This window comes from Siphateles boraxobius, unplaced genomic scaffold, assembly GCF_051911475.1.
Source record: "Siphateles boraxobius isolate OS27281-9 unplaced genomic scaffold, OSU_SipBor_1 29, whole genome shotgun sequence".
Classification (NCBI taxonomy): domain Eukaryota; kingdom Metazoa; phylum Chordata; class Actinopteri; order Cypriniformes; family Leuciscidae; genus Siphateles; species Siphateles boraxobius.
In genome coordinates, this window is record NW_027508908.1 from 4,581,745 (window position 1) to 4,602,310 (window position 20,566).

At 42.8% G+C, this 20,566-nt stretch overlaps 1 protein-coding gene across 5 annotated transcripts in view; it reads left to right on the forward strand.

Annotated features, from left to right (window-relative positions):
* Positions 1-20,566, forward strand: part of sorcs1 (sortilin-related VPS10 domain containing receptor 1) — a 240,968-nt gene that overhangs the window by 192,918 nt on the left and 27,484 nt on the right. For all 5 annotated transcript variants that reach the window (XR_013207788.1, XM_077246243.1, XM_077246245.1 and 2 more), the window contains 6 exons: positions 292-438; positions 2,841-2,943; positions 8,779-8,855; positions 11,889-11,980; positions 12,250-12,357; positions 13,689-13,806. Coding sequence is in view for 4 of the 5 variants with exons in the window: in XM_077246243.1 (XP_077102358.1) it covers positions 292-438; positions 2,841-2,943; positions 8,779-8,855; positions 11,889-11,980; positions 12,250-12,357; positions 13,689-13,806 (645 nt within the window). In the remaining variant the exon portion in view is untranslated. The remainder of the gene's footprint in view (positions 1-291; positions 439-2,840; positions 2,944-8,778; positions 8,856-11,888; positions 11,981-12,249; positions 12,358-13,688; positions 13,807-20,566) is intronic.

Genomic DNA, 20,566 nt, shown 5'->3' on the forward strand with positions numbered 1-20,566 from the left:
GCTCTCTAGTGCTTCCTGCCCTGAAGAGATGTCACTTCTGTTCAGGATGGACATGGATTACCTTCTCATTCCCTTACATACTCTCATTCCACTCCAATAGATATATTTTATTAGGAACGGCGCTTTTTTTGAAGTTTTCTTGGCTGGGTTTAGTGCCCCAGGGACACTAAGTAATAAAAGCATCATAGACTTGTTTACCTATAGGTAGAAATATTGAAATGGTGTAACTTTACAGATATGGTTATTAGTGGTGCATCTTTTCCTCATTATCTTACCTGTTCCCATCCCTAGGTGGCAGGGATAAAAGGCATGTTCCTGGCCAATAAGAAGATAAATAATGAGGTGAAGACACATATAACCTACAATAAAGGCAGAGACTGGAGGCTCCTGCTGGCTCCCTCAGCTGATCTCAAAGGAAACCGAATCCATTGCATACTGGTGAGTGGAAGTGTAGGAAAACAGAAAGCGAGAGATTTGTCCATATTGGACATTCATATGAGCTTTATGAGGTCATTGCTCTTTCCAACACCCAACTTAACAGATGTTATCTTTTGAAACATTAAACAAGGCTGGGTGTTTCTTCAACTGCAGGCACTTTGCGTTGATTCTTATTAAAACTAAACGAATTTTTTATATATATATATATATTTTTTATGAGTATCACGTTAAATCTGTCTTGGATTTGTTTCTTATTTCATTATTTTTTGCTTCTTTTCAAATGCTGCTTGTTTTATTACCTCTTTGTTCCAGACCCAGACTTTCAAACTTAAAATATGAAAATCAATCATAAAATATGAATCACTCGATTTATTTTTATTTTTATAACTATGATAATAGGAACAAAGAGTTTAAAATAAAACCCATTTCAATATTTATTGTGTGAAAATCATTCCACATCACATCCAACATGTTCCAACAAAATGTTAGCTATGAAATTATCCTTTGAAAGATCAAGGAGAAAAAAAAATCAAAATTTTGTACAAAAATAAATTCTGGCATCGTCTTTTCCATCACCGAATGCTATAAAGCACAATATAAAGCACAGTACTGTTATTTTCAACTGCAATTGAAACTAGGAGTGTGGCGATACACTTAACTCATGAGACGATACACGATATTGGGTTCTTGAGAATGAGACGATATTTTAATACTATTTTTAAGAAATCTTCAATGACGATATGACAGGAAAAGACATTTTTTAAAACTGAAAGTCACAAAATGCAAAACAGTGCAGGTGCATTTTGAAATGTTTTAACTAATAAAGGGCTGTCTCTAATGATTATTTTGGTAATCCAGTAATCGGTCGATTTTTTTAAAAACCAATAGCAAAAAACAAAACAAAAAAACAACAACATAAAATTACTTAAAATACACATGCAATAACAATGAGGCAATAATAATTGGTTCAAAAAGTATATAAAGCAAGTAATCATATGGTTGAATTGAATAACACTTAAAATTCATATGTAATATATATATATATATATATATATATATATATATATATATATATATATATATATACATATATATATATATATATATATATATATATATATATATATATATATATATATATATATATATATATATATATATAATATAAACATAATGGCCTGGTGATTGTTGTTGTTACACTTGACAGCATGATCAAATCCTTGTTTAATATTGACCAAACAACATGTAATTCGAATGTTCACTAAATCTTTATTATTTGTCCACTCCTTTAAGATAGAAATGCTACAGCCACTGTAATTTATTGAACAAGAACATGTGGGCATCAAAACAAGCAAACTCATATCGAGGGTTTTCTTTTTACTTTTATTTGGAAACCGTGATGAACAACAATTCACATATTTATATTGATGTATTCTCCTCTTTTGGCGTAGGTTAATAAATTATTTAAATACAAAATCTGGTGAAATGGCACACATTGCGTTCCCAGAGAACGTTATAAGCAACCCAAGAAGTGCAGAGTGCAGAGAAGGAGTTTTATTGACAATATAATGTTTTACAGTGTAGTAAGAGTTTGAAAAGTGTGTTTTAAAAGAATTGATTTTCTAAAGGTCTATACAGAGCCAAAAGTGTTGTTGAAGAAACACTCAGCTAGATATGATCATAATTGATCATATTTTGCACAATATATTCATCACATTAAAAAACAAAGAAGTTAACAATATGCAAACAGAATGTGTATTCCTGTGGACATGGGCATTTGGAATAGGTCTACGTAATGAGTGCTGCTTGTCATTGCAAATGACAAGACATATATTTCATTCTGTGGAGATGTTATCCATCCCCTGTGAATGGAATCAGCAACCCCCCAGAAATGCAAACAAAATAATTACCCTTTGATAAACTCAACTAATTAATGGCCCCGCTTGTGCCCATGCCTTCACCATCCATTACATTGCTATTTGTTAGAAAATGTCAAAGTTTTAATAAACCCCTAAACAACCCTTGCAACATGTGCTTACCATTGGCATTTCCAGAATTATAATGAGAATTGTGTCACTAAAGGTTATTCCAATCAAAATTAATGTTTGGAGGGAAAAAAGTCACAAGCTTTTGCTGTTATGGGATTTTTTTTTTTTAATGGGATTTTATTCGAGCCCCAGCACGATGACAGTTTAGTGGAGGCCACACCCTGGGGTTTTATCGATTTAGAGACCCTGTTTGATCTGAATGATTTGTGTGTGTGTGTGTGTGTGTGTGTGTGTGTGTGTGTGTGTGTGTGTGTGTGTGTGTGTGTGTGTGTGTGTGTGTGTGTGTGTGTGTGTGTGTGTGTGTGTGTGTGTGTGTGTGTGTGTGTGTGTGTTGTGTGTGTGTGTTGCTTCTAGCCATACTGTTCCCTGCATCTTCACCTGCACGTGTCAGCAAACCCGTACACATCTGGAAATATAGCCAGCAGAGAGTCGGCTCCTGGAATCATAGTGGCATCAGGTGAGTTTGGGTGAAAGACTGATCCTAATTTTCCTTGAAACTAAATATTTTTAACTAAAATCATTATCATTAACACGGAAAAAACATTATAGATGGGATAACGTAGAGTGATCTCATTTCTTACATAAAGTGTACTGTAAAAGTACACTACCGTTCAAAAGTCTGGGACGTTCTCAAAATTGCAACATTTCTCAGAATTGCGAGTTTATATCTCACAATTCGGACTTTATAACTCACAATTGCGAGCTTATATCTCAAAATTCTGAGTAAGTCAAAATTGCGACTTTATGGGCCCTATCATACACCCAGCTCAATGCAGCACCAAGCGCGACGGAAGTGTGTTTTGCTAGTTTCAGCCTGACGCAGTTATCATTTTCAGGTCCACGTTGTTTAAAGATAAAATTTATTTGCGCCTATTTGTCCCCCCATGGGCTGCTGATCTGAAAACGAGGTGTGTTCAGGGGCATTGTGCGTTGCTATTTTGAGATAACTGAAGTAACCTGAAATTGACCAACAAAAACCTTGTCTAAAGTCAATGGCGCAATATTTTTTTTTTAATTTAAAGTGCGCGTTAGTAATATGAGTCTATAGGCGGGTGCACAATGCGCGTACACTCTGCTTATTAGACACACAGGTGCAGCAGCACATAAACTAGCCAAATATTAGAAATAAAAGGATTACAATGTAAAAGATTAATATTGTGTACAGATATGGTGGAATCCAGCTTGTCCCGTTGATGGTATGCTTGCGCGCTTTAACCTGGCGCACGATCAGATCCGTTTCCTCTTTGGAGAAGATCCGTTTCCAGATCCGTTTATTCTTTCCTTAGTTTTTCCACTTGCAAATGCCACAATGTAAATAGCGAATCCGCCATGGCATGAGTGCAACTGGCTTTTAAAGGGAATGGAAAGCCTCAAAACACAGATGCTCGACAAGCATGTGCTGGTCCATACGGACAACACTGCGACCGTTGCATACATCAAACATCAAGGTGGTCTACACCCCTTGCATGTTGCAAGTCGCCCGCCATCTCCTCCAATGGATTCAGAAGCATCTGAGGTTGCTTCGTGCCACTTATATCCCCGGCCTGTTCAGTCGTGCCGCTGACGAGCTCTCATGACAGCCTGTGGCCCAGCGAGAGCGGAGACTCCATGACCAGGTGGTCCAGCTGATTTGGGACCACTTTGGTGCCACACAGATAGATCTGTTTTCCTCTCCAGACTCATCCCATTCCAGTTGTTCTACTCCCTGACCAAGGGGACCCTCTGCACTGATGCACTGGCATACAGCTGGCCCTGGGGTCTCCACAAGTATGCGTTTTCCCCAGTGAGCCTTCTAATACAGACACTGTGCAAAGTCAGGGAGGAAGAGGAGCAGGTCTTGCTAGTTGCCCCTTATTGGCCCAACCGGACCTGGTTCCCCGAACTGATGCTCCTCTCGACAGCCCCTTCCTGGCCCATTGGGATGCGGAGGTTCTAGGTGATCTACAACAAGCTGTTGTAGACACCATCACTTCTGCGAGATCACCCTCTATGAGGCATGCTTACGCCCTAAAGTGGAACCTGTTCATTGAGTGGTGTTCTTCTCACGGAGAAGACCCCCGAAGATGTTCGATCGGCACTGTGCTCTCCATCCTGCAAGATGGGTTGGAGTCCCTCAAAGTGTATGTTGCCTCTATTGCCGCACATAACGATGCAGTTGACCTAAAATCCGTGGGGAAGCACGACCTGATCGTCAGGTTCCTGAGGGGCGCGAGGAGACTCTATCCGCCTCGTTCCCCCTCTATACCCTCTTGGGACTTATCTCTGGTGCTGATGGCACTGCAGAGACCTCCCTTTGAGCCATTGCAGGCACCAGAGTTAAAAGTTATTTTCAGTCGATGAATCGTGCCTGGAATTCGGGCCGGCTAACTCTCACATCATCCTGAGACCCCGGCCTGGATACGTGGCCAATGTTACTACAACTCGCTTTCTGGACCAGGTAGTGAACCTGCAAGTGCTTCCCCTAGAGGAGGCAGACCCAGCCCTGGCTTTCTCTGTCCCGTCCGCACTCTGCGCCTATACGTGGAAAGAACGCAAAGCCTCAGGACCTCAGACAAGCTCTTTGCTTGTTACGGAGGGCAGGAGAAGGGAAAGGCTGTCTCCAAGCAGAGGTTGGCCCACTGGATAGTGAATGCCATCGTCTTGGCGTGTCAATCCCTCGCACCATGGGTTGCCAGCCCACTCCACTCGGACTGTAGCTTCTTCCTGGGTGCTGGCACAGGGTGCTAGATTCTATAGCCTACGTGTCGAGCCGGTAGCTTCCTGTGTGCTCTCTTCGCATAGAAGCCAGTCAACACCGTAAGCCCTGCTCGAAGTGAACTGGATAAGTGTGCCATTCTTGCTCCAGTAGAGTTCCTCATTAGCCGAACCCTGTTGAGTTCCACCACACCCCTCAGCAACGGACGTGGTAGAGCGTCTGATGCCAGGCCTAACACTTGTATGCATTGGTGGAACCTGTGCTAGGCTGGGTCCCATATGTTGTGATCCCTACGGCGATCCCACATGTCTATTCTTCCACGGTACGGCTCCCTGTGGCAAGCCCTTGTCTTTCCCTTGGCAGAGCCCGCTCTGCCGTCTCTGACCGGTGTTGTCTCTCCCCTGCTATAGGCCGGAGCCACCTCAGTGACATTCTATTTGTTGTACTGCCCGGAAACGCCCAGTCCATATGTGTAACCTTCACATGATACCTCCCTACAGGCATGATGTGGCTTCCACAGCATCTCCCTTTCCACCGAAAGGGCATGATTTCCCAGTGTTATCCAAGTCTGTCTGAGTGGGTCATGCGGAACAGCAGTGGACTTTCCTGGCCTAAGCCCTGTCCCATCGCAGCCTCAATAAATGCGGGGGGATTAGGAGGCTTTTGCTAGGCACTGGAAGGTGGCAGCACTAGGTGGCGTGTTAATTGGGATCCCAGTCAGTACGGTACGTTCGACTATGTCGAACGTGACCGAACTGAAAGGGAATGTCTCGGTTACGTATGTAACACTCGTTCCCTGAAGGAGAGAACGGAGACGTAGTCCCGTCGCCACTATTGCTGGACCACCGCACTCCTCAGCGGAAAAACAAAGATGTAACGCACGTTCTGCTCATTATATGCTCGCGCTGCGAGGTAGAGCAGCTGATTATCGCATGCAAATGTGCATTGGCTCGTTTTATTACACTCGAAGTAGATTGGTCTCTCAAAGCAATCCCAATCAGAACAGTGCGTCCGACAATGTCTCTGTTCCCTCCTTCAGGGAACGAGGGTTACATACGTAACCAAGACGATTTAGACCATGCGCTTAGATCACAGCATTGCAATTTTACACAATTCAAACTTTATAAATCACAATTGCAAGTTTGTATCTCACAAAAAAAAGTCAAAATTGCAACTTTATATTGACTGACTATTTCTCAGAATTGTGACTATATATCTCACATTTTGGACTATATTACTCACAATTACGAGTTTATATATCAGAATTCAGAGTTTATAACTCGCAATTGCGAGTTTATATTTCACAATTCTGAGAAAAAAAGTCAGAATTTCGAGAGATATAAAAATGCACAATTACCTTTTTTTATCTTTTACTCAGTGGCGGAAACAAGCTTCCATACTTTTAATATACATAAAACATTTGTCAAATTTAATGCTCAAGTCAGAGTCCCATAGCAGACTTCCCCCCATATCTGAGTATGCATACTTTCAATATATCTTTACACAAGTTTCTCTTATGTTGTTTCAGTTGTTTATTATTTTGTTTTCGATGAAAGCGGTGGCTTACTGTTCTAGTCTATGTATTGATAATAACTGTAGTAAGTATGTGAAACTTTAGTTATCATGGAAAATGTATGCATGTTAATTTAAAAATGTGCCTGAAATGTATCATTCCATTTTTGGATCTTCCATTAATCTTTAATCCTCTGGGTATTTTCTCAAAACTCCAAACTTTTACACACATGCTGCTCACATTATTTTAACAGAGTTTGTGCTGAATACAGTGTAATCAGACTTTTGCCATGAACATGTTAGAAGTAACAGAAATAAGCACAAATGTCAGGGAATGTCAAAACACCTCCAGGGCCCAGAAAACACCTCAGACCCCAGAGGGTTAAAGAAGCATTTAAAAGTTGAGAAGACACATTTAAAAAAAAAAAAAGATTAAAAAAAAAGATAATTAAAACTGAATTCTCTAGGAGTATTTGTATTTTTGTTTTGGTTACAGACAGGTAGAAAAAAATCTGTTTTGTTTTTAGGTCCTGGAAAACGAAATACTTTTTAAAGTGTGTAGTTCTCGTATTCTTTCTTAAATCCCTGACAAGAGTGTGATGTTTGTCCTGGAACTCCAAAGCGAAGCATATTAAAATTCCTTTCATCTTGAGCGCTTATGACACTGTTATTGTTGAATATGTTCATTTTGCGCTTGTGGAGCACAGGCATCTGTATATGGACTATAAACAAGATTAGTGTCGTGCTAGCATAAACAAATGGAAATGCTAAGTGCTACTCTTGAGATTAGCAGCAGAGTCTTTGGAGTGTTCTTATTATTCTCTCTCCATCATCTTCTGTTTTCACAACCAACTAACTCTTCCACCACTTCAAACTTCAAATGTTTATTTTATAAGATTGAAGGCTCTTGTCACTTTTTCATTTTACTCCTTCAGGCTTGTGTCTTCTGCGACGTTCGTCGACTATATTGCCCTTTGGATGAACGCAGATGAAATATAAATGTCTTGGCACTGTAACTTTCTGGATAAGTAATCCTAGGAGGAGGCCGACTATTAGATATTAGTCTCTAAATTGACATTTAGTTGATTGATTTGATCGTATAAGAGTTGTGGGGATGGCACAGACTTTCCTGAGTTTTTAGCTTATTAGATATAGAGGTTTTCCAGAACTCCTAGTTAGTTCTCAAAGCATCAGACGGACAGACTCTTTGATTTTATTACACATGATGTATTTTCTGCTATCAGAATCTATCTATCTATCTATCTATCTATCTATCTATCTATCTATCTATCTATCTATCTATCTATCTATCTATCTATCTATCTATCTATCTATCTATCTATCTATCTATCTATCTATCTATCTATCTATCTATCTATCTATCTATCTATCTATCTATCTATCTATCTATCTATCTATCTATCTGTCTGTCTGTCTGTCTGTCTGTCTGTCTGTCTTTCTATATATCTATCTGACTATCCATGGGGCAGTCATTGCCTAATGGTAGCAGAGTTGGACTGGTGACCCAAAGGTTGCTGGTTCCATTCCAGTACCGGCAGGAATATGACTGAGGTGTCCTTGAGCAAGGCACCTAACCCCCAATCGCTCCCCGGGCGCCACTCAAGGCTGCCCGCTGCTCCGGGTGTGTGTATCCACGTTTGCAGTGTGTGTGTGTACACTACTCACTATTCTGCTCCTAATGTGTGTGCACTTACTTGGATGGGTTAAATGCAGAGGTCAAATTCCAAGTATGGGTTACCATACTTGGCCATCACGTGTCACTTTCACTTTCACTTTCACTTTCACTTTCATCCATCTATCAATCTATCCGTCTGACCATCTGTCATACATTTTCAAACCTGAAAACCAATACTGTCAATATCAGTAACAAGGTTTTCTTTAAAAAAAGAGAAAGTTTTGACAAAATCCTTATGGCACTTGCAAGCTTTTGGAATGAAGTATATATGACTTTAGTTTTGCAAAAGAGGCACAATCTACTCAATCTTCATACTTATAGCTTTAGTTATCAACTCTCAATCTGCTTCGGTAAGCATGACCGTAATTGTTCTGCTCTTCTTTCCATAGGTTCAATCGGCGCCGAATTAACGAGCAGCAACGTTAGCATGTTCATCACATCCGACGCTGGAAACACGTGGCGGCAGGTGACTCTGACCGTGGGCCGTTTAATTTCAGCACTGATGCATATCTTTGAGCGGATAAACGTTTCAGAGCCGATAATCAAATGACACCTTCAGAGAAAACTAAATTCAATGACATATATGATGCCCGTGGGTGCATGTTTGATGATGCGATTTAAATTTATGGGGCCAGCTGTCTAATTAAAAATGGAGAGCTCAAATAATTAAGAGAAAATTGATGTGGCAAAAAAGTTAAAGCATGCTGGGTAGGGCATGGGTTTGATGTCATATATCTTGTCAGTAAGCATTACAATCACTGGGATTTGAGAAATAGCATCATTTCAAGGACAGCAGACCTGTGGTTGCCAGCTTTCATATAATCAAATTGAAAGCCCTCCCAAGAAGAGTGAAGGAGATTAAATATTGTCATAGCTCAGCCAATCTGACATTATGAATGAAAATAACACAGGAACATATTTAACAATGCCCTGAGCAGAGCCAGCCCTCCCTATGCGCGAACTAAGCGGCTGCTTAGGGCTCCACCGCCACTAGGGGGCCCCCAAATTATGGTCTGAACATAGACGCTGACCGTGACCTGTAACCCGACGTAAATTCGCATCACATGTTAACACAGCGGTAGAGTTACTCAAGGCACACTGCACTTATCGCAATCACAAATGTTTATTATTTGCATTTGCTTTAAAACATTGCCGGTCAAACATTTCATTCCCTTTTCTTACAATAAAAATCTGTCAAACAGCGTCCGATTACTGGACTTTATCTAAATTGCGTCTGATTGTGCAAATACTGTCAAATACACACAGGGTTTACAAAAACACAGTTGGTTATGTCTAAAATGAAAGTACTCTCTTGTATCTGTCACTTTGTTAGAAGCGGGACAACAGCCTATAGTATACATGGATAGTTAAAGGGATAGTTCACCCAAACATGATATTATTCACTCACTCTCCATATATCAATTTCTTTCTTCTGCTGAACACAAAATATGATATTTTGAAGAATGTGTGTAACCAAACAGTTGCAAGTCCACATTGACTTCCATGTAGGAAAAAAAAAAAATACTATCGAAATCAATGGGGTCTATCAACTGTTTGGTTACACACATTCGTCAAAATATCTTCTTTTGTGTTCAGCAGAAGAAAGAAATTGATACGTGGAGAGGGTAAATAATGACGGAATTTTCATGGGTGAACTACCCCAATGTTAATACATTTATTACTGTTATCTTGTTACGGGTCCATCTGATTCTGATCTGTTCATTTAATGGCTTATTTAAGTATGTAATTTAATATTGTTCGTTTCGTAATTAAATTATGTTTTTTTTATATAAGAAGATGCTGTTTATCTAAAGTTATATAGTTAATTGTTTAGCACATTTGCTCGCATTTTTTTTTTTTTTTTTTTTTACCAAAAGCAAGTTTGCTGGTTTATTTAGTATTTTGAGTATACCACTTAGTACTGTAATACTTATAATGAATATTAAAGTGCAAAATAAGACCTGGCCACTCTTGTGGGTTTGCTGCTGTTACAATTTGAAACCGTACATATAAGGGTAAAAACATGCCAGGCACACATTGATGTTAGCAACACAGCTACAACTAATAAAATTGATAATGGTTATGTTTTGTAGTCTGCGAATAATCACGCATTGACAATATTCAATCATATTGGCGGCACCAAATAAAATTCTGCTTAGGGCCGCATAAAGGCTTGGGCCAGCCTTGGCCCTGAGACACATACCTGTATGCAGAAGTATTTTGTTTGTTTATTTAAATTTAGCACTTCGCTAAACCTGCAAGCTCACAATGATTAAAGAAATATGCAGTCCTTATTTACTATAGATTTATGTTGATCAGTGCAACTGGGGTCAGCTGCGTTTCTCGGTTATAATTACTCCAGTGTGGCTTGTAGCTTGGTTGATCTAACTTTTCCAGTAAGTTCACTGCCAAATGAAAACAAAGTAAACCCAGTATCCCACTAACACAGTATCCCGCTAACATAAACACTAGCCTCGCGATTAGCCTGTGAAGTACTTAAGCCAATCAGATGGTGTTTTTCTCCACTTAAACGGACTAGCGCATGCTAAATGCTTGAACCCCCTTAGGCCTAAACTTATCGGGAATTCATATCAGCAAGAATTCACAGCACATACAAGGAAGGTATCGCTGCTCTGGGGCAAACAAATGGAAATTACTAATGAGGGCTTCAATTTTCAGTTCAACTCTGCAGTAGGTCAGCCTAGCATCTGGCAGGATTTTTTGCTCTGTAAGGCAATTACTTGTTTTGCACATGTTTGCAACCACTAGAAATTCTGTAATGGTGACTGGAGGGGATCATTTGCTCTGTATTTTAAAAAAAGTACATTTTTAGTCTAAGTATATTATAAAGTATATATACAACAAGAAGAAGAATTGATCTAGCTTTTGCATTAGAGTACAAGACTGTGAAGTTTTAGATAATCAATGACCAGTTCATGCAATTTTATCAAATAGGACAGAATGCTTTAAATTAGGAAAAACAAACTAATACCATACAACATAATTGAATAATCAGATTGCTAATAGTCGCTAATCAATCAATCGATCAATCAATCAATCAATCAAATCAATGAATGGAACATGTTATTAAAGGCTCAGAAAAAAAACCCTGATACATTTATTATAATAGTTGAGAAAAAAATTCCTAAGAAAAAAAAGGTGTGTGCATGTGTGTGTGTGTGTCTTATAATTGTTTAATGTTTTAATTAGACAAAGAAAAAAAACATGAAGAAACACCTGGATTAAATTATTTATTATTTATTAATGAATTGCCTGTTTTTCATTTTAGAAGTTTGCATGCTGGTGATATGATAAACATGGCAACATCTTCTCAAACCAAAGCATTACCATTATTTAAAACATAGCCCTGTGCGAAAACTAAATAATATACATTTTTACTTTATTTATTTATTTATTTGTTTTGGACATCTAGGGCACAAACACACATACATGGACTTTTTTTTCAAAATGTTTAACTGTTGAACTTTGTCTGTTTCAGATATTTGATGAAGAGTACAGTGTTCTGTATCTGGACCAAGGCGGAGCTTTAGTAGCTATTAGACACACCCCTCTTCCCATCAGGCACCTCTGGTAATCCCACGCCAGTATCATTATTAATATGTCATGCATATGTGCATAAAAGATGAGTCAATGCAATTACACCAAGCTGAATCACATAATCACAGGAAGTGTGAACATTCTCATTAAACCCAGTAGACTGTGTAATACTTTTGTCTAGTAATCTAGATTAAATGTCGGAAAGGTGCAGTAAAGTTCTGTTTGAATTATTTGCCAGCTGTGTTGCAATCTTTTCTAAACTGTATCGTAGTTTCAGCTGTGTGCTACTGGTTTCTATGCAGGTTGAGCTTTGATGAGGGGAGAGTGTGGAACAAATACAGTTTCACTTCATCTCCCCTGTTCGTGGACGGGGTCTTGGGCGAACCAGGCGAGGAGACGCTCATTATGACGTATGTATTGTGAATATTCAAGACTAATACATTTTGATTGTTCTGGAATGTAAAAATAGTGCTTGATGAAATATAGATTATGTGACAAACACATGATAATGTATAGTTATTTTATATATATAAATACACACACATGCATGTAGTTTTTTAGGTATTTTATTATCTAAAATATGTCCTCAATGGTGTACGAATACCTCTGCCAATTATGTGACTTATCCTCGTAAATTAAGAATTTATTATCTTTACATACATGTGACGGGTAGGTCCACGGAGGCTTCCATGTCGTTCCGCCATCTTGAAAAACTATAATAGCAGAGAGGGTCAAAAGTACTAGGCCAACGCGTTTCCACAACACTTTTTCATTCAGAGCCAGCGTCACGTAACTGAAAGCAGCAGAAACGGCTTTTTGGTACATAACAGCTACCATAGATGCAACATGCATTTAAAAAAGCGAGGCGCTGGAGAGCAAAATTCGTTTGAAGGCAAAATACAATTTCACCACAAGATGAGAGAAAATCCTATACAATAAAAATGTTTTTTATTTATATATAAAATATTTATATATAATATAAATTATGTATAAATATATATACAGTTTATACATGCAAATATTTCTCACATATAAATGCATATGTGTGTATTTATATATACAAAATATATACACAGCACACACACATATATTATGTAAACACAAACGTTTATTTTATAGACTCTATTGTTAACAATAGCGAGTTTACATCTCACAATTGTAACTTTATTTTCTCATATTTGTGACATATATGTCACAGTGTGACTTTATTTCCTATTTTAAACTTTCTCAAAATGACCTGTTTTACTTCCACAAGAATAGATTGTGTTTAAAATGTGTAAATATGAAATGCTTGACGATGCTTGGCCATAAAAATTAAAGCAATGATAAATCAAGTGATATTTTTATAGACCTTCCAGTAACAAATCACCTATTTTAAAAAAGAAATCATTAAAACCATCATGCCAGTTCTGATTTCACAACATAATCCTCTGCATCCAGCTCAACCTAAAATTATTTTGAGTATTATTTCATGAAGTTTTCCCCTTGTAGGATATTCCTAGATACTTTCTGCTGTCTTTCTGACAAGCCCTAAAAGTGTCACACTGTTATTGAGTGTCAGACTCTCTCAATTTGAGTTTCAGACTTTTTGTTGACAGTTTGACGCAGGTTTCCACTGATGTGGTTTGACTCGGATAACATTGCTAAGCATTTCCTTTCCCTGTCCGCTCTACATGGTTCTAATCATTAGAGTCTGGATATGCCAGACATACAGTGGCTGAAGTTCTGCCTTTGTTTGCAGGATCTTCGGTCATGTCAGTCACCGTTCAGAATGGCAGCTGGTAAAGATAGACTTCAGGTCTATCTTTAACAGAAGATGCATAGAGTCTGACTATGTCCCGTGGGATTTACATGACCAGGTGAGAAATCAAATCTGAATATTTGGCTGCATCCTTGTTTTACACACAGTTGTATAAATCAGGTTTACTGGTATAGCTGCGTTGGACTGGTGGATTTTTTTAAGCATTAGCCTTTCGTCAGTTTTATAATTTAAAGCAATATTAATGGAAACAAAAAAAAAATCTTTCATGTGGTGTTCATGTGATCTTTTGAAAGTTTGCAAGCTGGAAGGTGTGTCTCATGCAACAGCAACAAAAACTAAAAAACTTTAAATTTGGTTAAAGGTACAAAAAAAAATGCTCCAAGTCCCTTTGGTCTCCTTTGCGACAATCGTGCGGCCTCTAAACAAATCTTCCCATCTTAATGTCATTGATGTCCTCAACTCATTATCTAGTCTGGATCTCAAGACTTGCATTTAAGGGAGCCCAGTAAAGTTTTAATCAGATACCTTTCTGCTTTGTCATGTCTTTCCACCGTAATAAACCCTCCGTTGAGTCCTAAAGATTTAGATCGAACTAAAGAGCGTGTCGCAAAGGTTTTCTTGTTCTTTGGAACATCTTTTGAGATTCCTTTCTAACTGGTCCTGACATGCTTTCCCAGGGTTCGCTGGGAAAAGTCAAGCCAGAAGTGTGCTTTCACAAGGGAATAAAAGATGTACATTTATTAGTTGTTAGGACATGGCAGTAGACTGGCCTACTTTAACCTGAAGCCTTGTGGTACTTTCTATTTTTGTTACAAACTCTGAGAAGCAAAAGTTGACAGAAGACTGAACAATGTCCAAAAACCCAACTTTGGACATAGACTACAGTAACATGCGGCAGGGCTGTAGTACTCAAGTCCGGTCTTGGACTCGAGTCCGGACTCGAGACCGTTTTTCTATGGTCTCGGACTTTTCTCGGACTCGCTGGTATTCGGACTCGGTCTCGGCCACTGGGCTTGCCAAATATGGCTTTTGGTCTCGACCGAGTCCAGGTGTCTTTATAATGTTCCCAGAAACGTATTATTGTAGTATGCACCCGCAGACTTCCCCAGAAACCTCTGCAGATTACCGCAGATTGTAGTGCATGTCATTGACAAGTACGACCTGCCCGTGTGTGATTTATTTTCTACTATTTGCTACTGCAATACCGGCGCATAGCTGAAATAACAGATCTGTCTATTCACTGCCGATCATAATATAAAATTGCTATATGGACTTGTGACTGTGAATATTAAAGACTGCTATCAAATCTGATTGTTCACCGAGTCTCTGCAAATGAGTGCCGCAGGTTCATGTACTACACATACTCAAGTACACATTTATCTTCAGCATTTCATCGTCAGATACACTCAGAAACCCGTCAAAATAAAAGTTCGGTTTAACGTGAAGAAATTACCACAGATATATTTTACTGGAGTGAAGCTATATTGTCATTTAGTTGCTCAAATGCTCAGTAGGCTACTAGTAGCCTACCTAGCGGTGGTAATAGTAGTGGTTTGGTGTTTGTATCAGTTCTAATACTGCTATTATGAGGTATCACCATATGCCATCATTTTTTTTCTTTAGATTAAAATGTTATATGATATCAAGGGGAATGTTTATACTTAAAAATCATGGGTGTTGTGACACTGTTTTTGCTTTTAGATCAACAAATAATAACCCAAAATGATTGTCTTGATAATGTCATGCATAAGACTTTTTTTCCTGTCCTGGACTCGGTCTTGACTCGGACTCAAACCTTTTTGGACTGGGTCTTGTCTTGGACTCAAACCTCTTTGGACTTGGTCTTGACTTGGACTCGACTAGTCCTGGTCTTGGACTTGTCATGGACTCGACAAAGGTGGTCTTGACTACAGCCCTAACATGCGGAGATGAGATGAAGACATTCATTTTCTGAACCTGTGCAGTCGACCATCCTGTGCTGTTAGCGTTGTTTGCACATCTCTGCACTGGTTAGTCTGAAAAAAAGAAAACAACGTGACGAGCATTGAACCACGGCTGTAAAACAAACGTCCTGGTTGCGTATGCAACCCACCGTTCCCTGAAGGAGGGAACGGAGGACGTAGTCGACGCGACTGAAATGGGATCACGCTAGGGAGCCTATCATCTTCGAGTACTATTGAACGAGCCAATGTAATTGGCGTGCGTGATTCGCATCACACACTCCGCCCCCGCGGCGCGGGTATAAATACGGAAGTGGATGCACGCACTAGTTGCTTTTCGCTGAGGAGCCGAGAGTAACCCGGGGTCAGCGGTGGTCCAGCGGTAGTGGCAAGGGGACTACGTCCTCCGTTCCCTCCTTCAGGGAACGGTGGGTTGCATACGCAACCAGGACGTTCCCTTTCAGTCGATAACGTCGGACGTAGTCGACGCGACTGAAATGGGATCAACCATTGAACACGCCACTAACGCTGCCACCTTCCAGTGCCTAAACCAAAGCCTCCTGATGCCCCCGCAAACTTAAGGCGGGGAAGGACAGGGCTTAGGCCAGGGAAGTCACTGCTGTTCCTACAGGACCACTGGGAAAGCGTTCCCCGTACGTTGGAAGGAAGGGACGCTGCGGAAGCCACATCCAACCCGAGGGAGGAAATGTGGAGAATACACATATGAACTGGGCGGAAACCGGGCAGTCTAACATATGGAATGTCACTGGGGTGGCTCCAGCCTAAGACGGGGGGAGACACACCGGACAGTGACGGCAGAGAGACTCTGCCGAGGGAAGACACGGGCTCACCGCAGGGAGCCGTATCGTGGAAGAATACACATATGGGGTCACCGAAGGGACCGCAACATATGGACCCAGCCTAACACAGGTTCCACACTGCTTACGAGTGGTAGGCCTAACACCAGACGTTCCGCACGTCCGACGTCGGAGGGGTGTGGAGGAACTCAACAGGGTTCAATTTTAAGGGAACTCAACTGGAGTAGAAAGGCGCACGCATCCAGTCCATAGGAGGGGAATGGCGCAGCAAGCCGACACTTGAACCGGGCTCACGGTGAAACTGGCTTCATGAGAAGGGAGCCCACGGGAAGCAGCGGTTCAACTAGGTGTCGTCCAGCCCCCAACTCTAGAATCTGTTTAGCAAAGTATATCGTCAACGCCCAGGCGGAGCACTTTGCACTCATCATAGAGGAGCTCAACACCTAAGTGGACATGTTGCATCTCGGATCTTTGCCGAAATGAAGGCAAGCACTAGGTGCAACTTTGCATGGAAACAGCCTCCCCTCTCTGCTGAATTCCAACAGATATTTGAAGAGCTGGTCTGAGGTCTATGACTTGCATTCTGTACACGTCCAAGCGAATCGGACAGAGAAGCCAGGGCTGGATCTGCCTCCTCCAGGGCAGCGCTTGCAGGCTCACCACCTGCTCCTATTACGGGAGAGGTAGGAACCTTGGGCACAATCCGAGCCGGGGTCTCAGCTTGTGAGAGTTAGCCGGCCCAGACTCCAGGCACAATACGTTGACCGAAAGCGAGCAAGTCCCTACCCTCTAGTAGAGACCACGCGAGCAGGAGAACTGATATAACAGAATTTTTAACTCACTACCTGCAGTGGCTCAGGGGCGGTCTCTGCAGTGCAGTCGCACCAGGGACAAGGCCCAAGAGGATAAAGAGGGACACAAGGATTTACAAGACCTTGCTCCTCAGGAACCTGACGATCAGAACGTGCTTCTGCATACTTCTGCAACACGATGAGCGTCGTTTAAACACCGAGGCAACATCATTTTGAGGGTGATTTAGGAAAACAGCCTACTGCAACCCATTTTGCAGGAAAGAGAGCACTGAAGTGATCGAAAGCTTTCAGGATCTCCTCAGGGGAGAAGACGCACTCAACGACTAGGTTCCACTTCTAAAGGCGTAAGCACGCTACCCAATTCTAGGGGGTGCTCGCAGAAGTGATGGTAACTAACACATGTTCTTGTGATAGCCACCTGAACCTCCGCGTTCGGATGTAAGACCGCCCGGAATCTCCGGGGGAAGAACGCGTGTGCCATCGTGCCCCGTCCCCGAATCCAGGGGAAGTCAGGAAGGCTGTTGAAGGGAACCAGGTCTAGTTGGGCCAATGAGGGGCAACTATGAAGACCTGTTCCTCTCCTGACATGGCACGTAGGTGCAAGTGACGGGCGCAAAAGACAGGAGCATTGCTCAACACAACATGTGAAGATCACTGGGCTTCAGGAGCATTTTCTGCTCAGCACTTGGGTGTGACAAGTTCACTGAGCTTCAGGAGCATTCCTGCTCAACACCTGCGTGTGATAAACTCACCGAGCTTCAGGAGCATTTCTGCTCAACACTTGAGTACGAAGAACCTCACTGAGCGACAGGAGCATTTCTGCTCAGCACTTGAGTGTGACAAGTTCACTGAGCTTCAGGAGCATTACTGCTCAACACCTGAGTGTGATAAACTCACTGAGCTTCAGGAGCATTTCTGCTCAACTCTTGAGTGCGAGGAACTTCACTGAGCACCAGGAGCATTTCTGCTCAGCACTGCGTGTGATGAATTCACTGAGCTACCTGTGATGGACTCACTGAGCTACAGGAGCATTGCTGCTCAACACCAGAGTGCGATGAACTTCACTGAGTTTCAGGAGCAAATCTGCTCAACATGAAGAGTGATGATTTCACTGACTTGCAGGCGCAAGGCGACCATGAGTCGCAGTCACTTTTAGAAGGCTCACTGGGGTTAAACGCATTTCTGCGGGCCCCTGGGGCCGCTGAGTCCCAGTGTTTGTCCAAGGGTAGTCCGCTCGGTTTACCCAAACACTGGCGGAAAAATAAAACCGGGGGGGCAACTGAGCGGCCCCGGAATGGTCATGACCCAGCCGGACCCAGGGGATGGAGTCTCCACTTGCCCTGGCTATAACTGTCGTGAGGCTCGATGGCGGCACGATTGAGTAAGCGGGAGGAGTGGAATAAGGCGCCCTCAGAAGCGTCTGACTCCAAGGAGGAGGTGACGGGTGAGTTTGTGACATGCAAGGGAAGCTTGCGCTACGGTCGCAATGTCTAACAACTCGAGGCACAAATGCCCGTGTAGTCGGGGGTCGCCCAGGCCCCCGTTAAAACATGCCCTTTGTACATGGCCGCTCTGTTGAAGAGGGTTTGGCAGCAGACCGGGATGAACTATAGTCACACAGGGTGAGCTGCTCTGCCACGGTCACCTCGGGACTCGATCGTGAAGCTAGCGCTGAAGCGGTCACATATGGAGGGAGCCAAAGGCTACGACTACCATATACCCCAGGAGCCTCTGAAAGTTCTTTCAGTGGGACCCTTTCTCACTTCAACACCAGCTGAACACATTCTCATTGGAGAGACATGTTGGACCGAGTACCTCTCCAAAACTAGAAAAGAGATACTCAGCCTGTGGGCGAGATTACTCTCTTCCAGTTGACCTGAAGACCCAACGGGCTCTGGAGCACTCGAGGGGAAGGACACTGTACTGATACTCCACCCTTAGACGCAACACACAGGATGGCCTGCGGTGCGGGAGGTAGAGATCTGAAGCACATGTCTTTCAGGTCAAAGCTGCAGACCAATCTTGGGCCAAGATGGTCACGACCCACCACCTAGTAGCACGAAGAACGAGTTTACAACTGGCCTTCGTGCCGGCTGGAGGAGCGGCTATATCAAATCCTTCGCCAGCAGGATAAGATAAGCACGCACAAGTCAGGAGCACTGCTCAACACTCGGTGTGATGAATATCACTGAATTTTCAGGAGCACGTCTGCTCAACACCTAATGTGATGACTATCACTGACTTGAGCGGGGTAGCCGAGCCTGAGGTGGGGCAGCAAAGTAGAGAGAGTGGTGTTAGTGTGCTGTGCAACACTTACCTGTCTCCACAAGCGGCAGGGGGCGCGTGAGAAGGCGGATGACCGGGTCCTCGAACGCACCAAGCTGCCTGCTGGCGACCAAGGGGGAGCTGAGGGGTGTAAGGCTATACAGGGTCACACCCGCCAGACTGGCCCTCTTGGGACCCAGGAACAGATGAAATTGCTCTCTCTTTGAAGTGTGGGTACCGCTTGCTCCGCTTTTTTTTTTTTTTTTTTTAGGGAGCCAGCGGCGGAACAGACACACACACAAACAAAGGCTCCACCCGGCCCTCACCCGGGGGGAGGGAGTGATCGTGCCACTCCAAGAGCATCTCATCCATTCCTGGGCGGCCCGCTCCGGAATGCTTTCGCTGTCGCTTGCCACCTGGCTTGGCAGCGCCTGGAGCGGGCTGGGCGTCTCTACTGCGGCCGGCTCCCTGCTGAGGCCTGGGTGGAGGCTGCTGCGGAGGGCCAGCAGGAGCGGCGGCCGGAGAACGCCCACGGCGACGAGCAGGCGGAGGAGCTGCCACCGGCGGCGGGTGGAGGCAGCAGCTGGCCACCGGGGCAGGATGTGCCGGATGACCTCCGTCTGCGCTTGAGCGGCAGAGAACTGTTTGATGCAGTTCTCCACCGCGTCGCCGACCAGCCCAACCTGGGAAATTGGGGAGACCAGGAACCGAACCTTGTCCGCATCCGCCATACCAACCAGGCTGAGCCAACGAAGGCGCTACTGGACCACCAAGGTGGACATCGCCAGACCGATCACGCACGCTACGACACCCGTACCCCGGAGGGTGAGGTCGGATGCAGTGCGGTGCTCACCTATGAGCGCACGGTCTGGATTACCCTCGTGCATGCCATGGGTGCCCTAGCCTGCAGCAACGCCATGGCACGCAAGAGGAAGGGGCTTGCCCACAGGCTTTGTAAGCTCTGCCCGTCGGAACGGACGAAACTCACAGGCCTTAGGGGGGAGACGAGGATCCCCCCAAAA